General features: G+C 49.9%; 1 protein-coding gene across 1 annotated transcript; it reads right to left on the bottom strand.

The window, feature by feature from the left end:
* Positions 1 to 1,610: 1,610 nt before the first annotated feature.
* Positions 1,611 to 4,475, bottom strand: LOC123398540 (caffeoylshikimate esterase-like). Its single transcript, XM_045093003.1, has 4 exons — positions 4,201 to 4,475; positions 3,762 to 4,072; positions 3,011 to 3,250; positions 1,611 to 2,134 (listed from the first exon to the last, which is right to left on the bottom strand). Exons 1-4 carry the CDS (start codon positions 4,352 to 4,354, stop codon positions 1,799 to 1,801), a joined length of 1,041 nt encoding a protein of 346 aa, XP_044948938.1. The 5' UTR covers positions 4,355 to 4,475; the 3' UTR covers positions 1,611 to 1,798.
* Positions 4,476 to 6,566: the final 2,091 nt, after the last annotated feature.

The raw sequence follows: 6,566 nt of genomic DNA, 5'->3' as shown, positions 1-6,566 counted from the left end.
AATCATGAGAGGTGATGTGGGGAATAACGGAGTGACACTGGCGGTTGAGGCCGCGGAGGAGGTGAAACACCTGACGGGAGTCGGTCACCGGTTGCCCCAGGTCACGAAGCTAATCGGCGAAGCTGCAAAGACGAGTGCAGTATTGCATGATGGTCATGTCGCCCTGAACGACGGCGTGGTACTCGGTGTCGATGTACACGGCGTGCGCCATCTGGTTGCTGTGGAAGAGCTCGTCGACGGCGCGCCACACGGTCAGGGCCGAGTCCTCGGAGTGCATAACCGCCTCGAGGAGCTCCGGCGCGATGGTGGAGGAGAGCCAATGGACGACGGTGTGGTCGGTCATCTGCCACTCCGGGTCATGGGGACGAGGAGCGGCAGCAGGGTCGACATGAGCCCGAAGGCCGAACATGCCGATCATGGTGTCGAAATGGCGGCGCCACTGTGAGTAGTTGCCGGCGAGGAGGCCGAGGACGACGGGGACATGACGACGGATGTCGATGGTCTGGAGGATGGCGGAGGGGAGGGCCGGCGGGACCGCGGCCGGGGGGATGGCTGCGGTGGCCAGCTGTAGTGGATCGGTGAGAGTGCCGTCGTTGGGAGGAAGGACGTCGGCAGGGCCATCGAGGGAGGAGCGAGGGGAGAGGACGGGGTTAGCGTCCATGGTGGAAGCGGGATGAAGATTGGGAGCCTGCACAGGGGGCAGGTCGGTGGTGTGTGATACCATGTTTAGTGAGAGAGAGGATTAGATTCAACGCATTTGATTAAGCTCTAGGTTGGGGTATATATACAGTTGAACAACCATGAGCTGATCATGCATGCGCCACTACTTGGCTCCACTAACGCACGTACAAGCACTACTCCAGGCTCCACTACTCCACAACTGGGGCCACGATTGATGGTAGTATCGCATGCTGGCTATACAGGGTGCATGCGATAACAGCCTATACAACCGGTGGCTTAACACAGCCGATGGACGGAGATGAAAGGGATGAATCCCGATACGACGAGGTAGGACCTCCCACGTCAATTTCTTTGGCAAAGACGACAGATCCAAGTGGAGCACGTCCAATGAACATAGTTTCCGGAGCCAAAGAGTCTATTGGTCGTGCGAACGACGACCACCACGACGACGAACTTACATGACGGCAGTTTCTTGCACCCCCGCCACGTCTAGGTCGCCACCCTCTCGCCATGGGCCTGCCACGCCCCCGCCACGGCCCCGCCATGCTGGGCACGCCTCCGCCATGCTCCGGCCATGCTGGAGCGGGTTTCGTCCACCCTGACCCACTTCTCCCAATCCGCCCCATCTATTTTGAAACTACTAGATTACCCACAATGTTCTACGTGCATTGGTTGTTATATACTCCATCCGTTCTTAAATATAAGTCTTTTAAGATATTTCATTAAGTGACTACATATGAAGCAAAATAAATTAATCTATACTATAAAGTATGTCTATATATATCCGTATGTACTCCCTTAATGAAACCTCTAAAAAGACTTATATTTAGAAACAGAGGAAGTATTCTTTATAAACCATTTTTGTGCACCGATAGCAACGCAGGGGCGTTACACTAGTCACATTTAAATATGACGATGAAGATTTTTTGTAAAACTGAAATAGCACTGCCATATGATATATCTTTGAAAGATCCAGGTTGCATGGTATACTGGTATACAAGAAGACAGAAACCAACGAACTAGCTAGCAAGTTAGTACAATAATGAATTAATACACCACACGGGTAGCCAGCCAGTTAACTAACATGATTCCAAGTCCCAGCTGTACTTAACCATGCCTACAGCTGCTCATCGTCATTAGCTTTTGTGCTATTTTGTTTGTCGAAATTCTGCTCATCGTGCTTGGCCTTCTGCTCCATCTCCGACGACAAGTCCAAGGCAGCCGCCGACGATGATGATTTGGGGAATGACCTTTGGTCGAGCCACGCGATGATATCTTGGAAAACGATGTGGATGTTTTCGGGGCTCTCGCCGGAGGTGAGGGCGTGCCACATGCCGGGGTAGAGGTTGAGCTTCTTGTCCTGGCTCACTGCCGACCGGAAGAGGAGGTCACTCACCGACGGGTCCGTCACCTTGTCGTCACCTCCGTGAACGATCAGGAAGGGCAATGATACCTGCATACATATGCGGGACCAATCCATCAGCATCGCTCTTGTTACTTACAAAGCCAATTATAGTTTTTTCTTATGCGGTGAAAAATCATTTATAATTAGAAGCCTATGAGTTTTCTTTTTGAGAAATTGACACGAGCACTGCCTTTTTATTAAAAAAAGGAAATATATACAGAGTGGCATGTTTTGAAGGGGATATGCCGGAAACCCCAGTTATTAGAAGCCTATGAGTATATATCTATTTAGAAAGATGAGGAAAATGTCGTTAGTTATGTGAAACAAACGGCAATTATTGAGAGACCACGACAACAAAATAAGCCATCAGACTGCAAACTGGAATTCATTGAATGCATCACACACGCGACAAATACCTTGTCTGAAGAGGCGTGAGACGTAGAGAGAGTATGAGATTGAAGCTAGAGCCAACTAACCCAAAAAGGGACGTCACACGAGCAAATCAACCTCTTGAGCTTAATTGGAGAAAAAGAGATCGATGGCGATGTGTAGATAAGGGCACATGACCATTAAAAAATATACTACCCAAAATCCATTTATTAATCATATCTCTCTTACTGTGCAAGCGTCCTAGTTAGTATGAGTATACTTCATGGAATACTATGCGGAGAGAAAGGGGATCATTTGTTCTTTAGTACGTAGTAATTAGTAGTATTCCCTCCATTCACAAATATGAAATGTTTTCAAATATTCTAATATGGACTACATGAAGATTGAGAACGAATGAACAAACACACGACGTATCTATATACAATCGAGTTACCTTATAAAAAACTTAGAACATGCATCTCATATTTGTGAACGGAGGGAGTACCTCCCGTGAAAAAAGAAGAGTAGATAATTAGTGGTGGTAGTACAAGTAACCTTTGGGAGTACGTTGTTCTCGAGGTTGAGGCTGACCCTGAGGAGCTCGTAGGCGGTCTTGAGCCGCGGCTTGCCCTGGTAGCAGTGGGGGTTGTTCCTGATCTCGTCGCGCTTCTCCTGCATCCTGTAGGCGGCGTCGATGACGTCGGTGGTCGGCACGATCTTCCACGTGGGGATGATGTTGGTCATCAGCTTGAGGACGCTCACCACCACCGGATGCGGCCGCATCTCATCAGCGATCTGAAATATAATTAAAAAACACACCCTTAGTACTACTATGAATTGCTCTAAAATTAAGGAAAGCAACTATCCATCGATCAACAAAGTAGTACTTCCTCTGTTTAGATTTAGTGATCTAAACGTTTTTGGTATTATTTTAAGGAGGAAGTAGAATATATGTCGTGATCGGGCGAGAGCCGAGAAGCCTGAATGGATGGCCGGGTCAACTGCTCCGGAATGGATTGGAATGGATTAAACTAAACAAGTGGGAAATCGCTAACGGCCCGCACGCCGGGCGCCATCCCGATCCATCCGGTCAAAAGTCAAATGATGACGGCAACTAGCTTGCATCCGCGGCCGGATTGATCGTGCGTGCATGCATCTCGTTTCCGTCTCGATCGTCGCCGCGTACGAGTACTAGCTACTAGTCTAAAGTTGCGGTGGTGTGGTCTTTGGAAGATGCATGATTCGGAGGAGGGCCGGCCGGAGTAGTAGTAGTAGTCGTAGGTAAGGAGCATGCACGTGTAGGTACCTTGCACATGGGGGCGACGAGGACGGCGCCGGTCCAGTAGGACGGGCGCATCCGGTGGAGGAGCAGCGCGACGGCGCCGCCCATGGACTCGCCGAGCAAGAAGCGGGGGAGGTCCGTGTTGGCGGTAGAGGCGACGACGGCGGCGAAGAAGGCGTCGGTGTCGGCGACGAGGACGTCGAAGGAGGGGACGTAGCCCTGGAGCCCCTCCGACCTGCCGTGGCCCTCGAAGTCCACCCCGTACACGGCGTACCCGGCCTGCGCCAGCCGCACCCCCGTCCCCCGCATCGTCACGCTGCACTCCACCGCATACCCTGCACGCACGCATGTTGGTTGGTTAGTTCTTAAGTTGGTCCGTTGAATCATTCGCCATTAGAGCGCAACGGCAAGGAGGAAGGAAGGAAGGAAGGAAGGAAGGAAGGGAGCGGCGAGGAGGGCGTACCATGGCAGAGGAAAACGTGGGCCTTGACTATCTGGCCCTTGGGGGGGAGCCATCTGCAGGTGAAGAGCTTCATCCCGCGGGCGTTCTGCACCGACTCCTCCTCGTACTCGTAGCTGCCATCCTCCGCGGCGCCGCTGCCGGACTTGCTCGTCATCGATCCCTTCCTCTTCTTCTCCGACGACTGATTAAAGAGCGGAGAGAAATGTTGAATTTGTGCGAGGCGGGCCGGGAGGCAAGCGAGGCGAGGAGAATCAGGGCCGAGGGATCACTTGACAGCTATATATGTGGATGCCGTTCTGAACAAAAGGAATAGCTTTACTACTCCACTAGTACTAGTATAATAGTAGTACTTATTATTCTAATATTCTATTATTATTATTTTCTTATTACTGAGATTTTTTGACATCTTATTACTGGGAATTCAATGACTGCTAAATCAATCAATTAATATATTAATTTAGCTCGCGCTGAAACGTCTGGACTGGGTGCGTTTCTGTTACTGCACGTCCTGCATTTTTTATTTTTTTTTGCAAAGAAAGATATATATACTACTCTAGTACTCCTTGACAGTAGTAAACACAACCGTCCTTGACAGTAACATTTCAGACTAACTGCGTCTCACATATGTCGCCATATACTCGTCTACCGTGTCACCTTCTCAATTAAATTTTTAAACACTATTACTACAGCTACCCAAAAGCTAATAACACCGAGTATACAGCCCTTACTCACAAACAAACAACGACTAATTTACAGTGACAACAAAATACTCCCGAGGATTTTGGAGTGTACTCACAAGAGGAAAAACAAACTGTCATTCACCCTGCCTGGCCACAGCTGTATTTCGGATTTAACACTGATAGAGTTTAACCAAAAGTGTTGGTGTTACAGCATTTACAGCCGGCCTTCTTAAATTCGACCCCTCAAACGTGGACACGTCCGCGGACGCTAACCGGTCCCGTCTTAAATAATGCATCTACATTTGGATATGTTAAATTAGAAACCTTAAATTCATACTATTACACGCAACGTATACCTAATACTAAGCGGAGCTCATCCGGCTTCGCCGTGCCCATGTCCGGTAGCTGGTTGCGTCCCTCGTAGTGTCGATCCGATCGCCGACAACGTAGAGTAGGACATGGGACACTAGCCAGCTCACGGGAGTCTAGCTCCGGCCGTCTTCCATCCCTACTCTTCCTCGTCGGAGCCTGTAACCCGGACGGTGCCAGTCGATGTGAGGTCGATGACGGATCCTTCCTCGGAGGAGCCGACGTCCATCACGACGCGGTTGCGTCGACCGCAGTGCTGCACCCTACGGGGCGCCAGAGAGCGTGATTTCGTCTCTCTAACATCTGCCGCCACGAGGTCCTCCGTTGCATCCCGGGACCACTTCCTCGCCCGGTGAGCACACCGCGCCATGACATCGTCCGAGGTCGGCCAAGCTTGGTGCTCGACGCGCCAACGGAAGGGTTGCGCTTCCACCATGGCGTTCGGACACCAGGCGGACCGCACCGCCTCAGATAAGGCAACAACACCGGATCCAAGCACAGGTTGTGCGGAAGCAATGGATTCCCGACGTTACGAGTCCGGACGCTGTAGTCGTGCGGCCACCTGTTGGATCGATAGAAGGGGTTTCTAGAGGGGGGGGGGGGTGAATAGACTACTTGCGTAAATTAAAATTCTAGCATTTTCTCAATTTTAATGGTTGGCATATTTTAGCAATTCTAACAAGTCTAGTGCATCCTACACATGCTAGTCAACAAATATGGCAGCGGAAAGTAAACACATTGCACATGTAAGTAATGAGTAGAGATTAGGAAGATCAAACGCAAAGATGACATGGTGATTTTTGGCGTGGTTCCGGTAGGTGGTGCTATCGTACGTCCATGTTAGTGGAGACTTCAACCCATAGAGCGTAACGGCTGCGAGAGTCCACGAAGGGCTTCACCCACAAGGGATCCACAAAGAAGCAGCCTTGTCTATTCCACCATGGCTTACGTCCACACATGACTAGCCTCACTCATGGTAGATCTTCATGAAGTAGGAGATCTCCTTTCCCATACAAACTTCTTGGTTCAACTCCACAACACGAAGTAGGAGGCTCCCAAGCGACACCTAACAAATCTAGGAGGCACCACCCTCCAAAAGGTAATAGATGTCGTAAAACGATGAACTCCTTCCTCTTGTGCTTCAAAAGATAGTCCCCTCAACACTCAATCACTGTCTCACAGATTTGGCATGGGTAGGAGAGATTGATCTTGCGAAAAACAACTTGGGGAGGCTAGAGATCAAGTTTAAAATGGTTGGATTGGAATCTCTTGATCTCAACACATGAGTATGTGGCTCTCTCTCAAACAAATGGATTT

This window comes from Hordeum vulgare, chromosome 5H (genome assembly GCF_904849725.1).
Source record: "Hordeum vulgare subsp. vulgare chromosome 5H, MorexV3_pseudomolecules_assembly, whole genome shotgun sequence".
Classification (NCBI taxonomy): Eukaryota; Viridiplantae; Streptophyta; class Magnoliopsida; order Poales; family Poaceae; genus Hordeum; species Hordeum vulgare.
The sequence above is the reverse complement of the archived record's forward strand: the minus strand, read 5'-3'. Positions and strand labels throughout refer to the sequence as shown.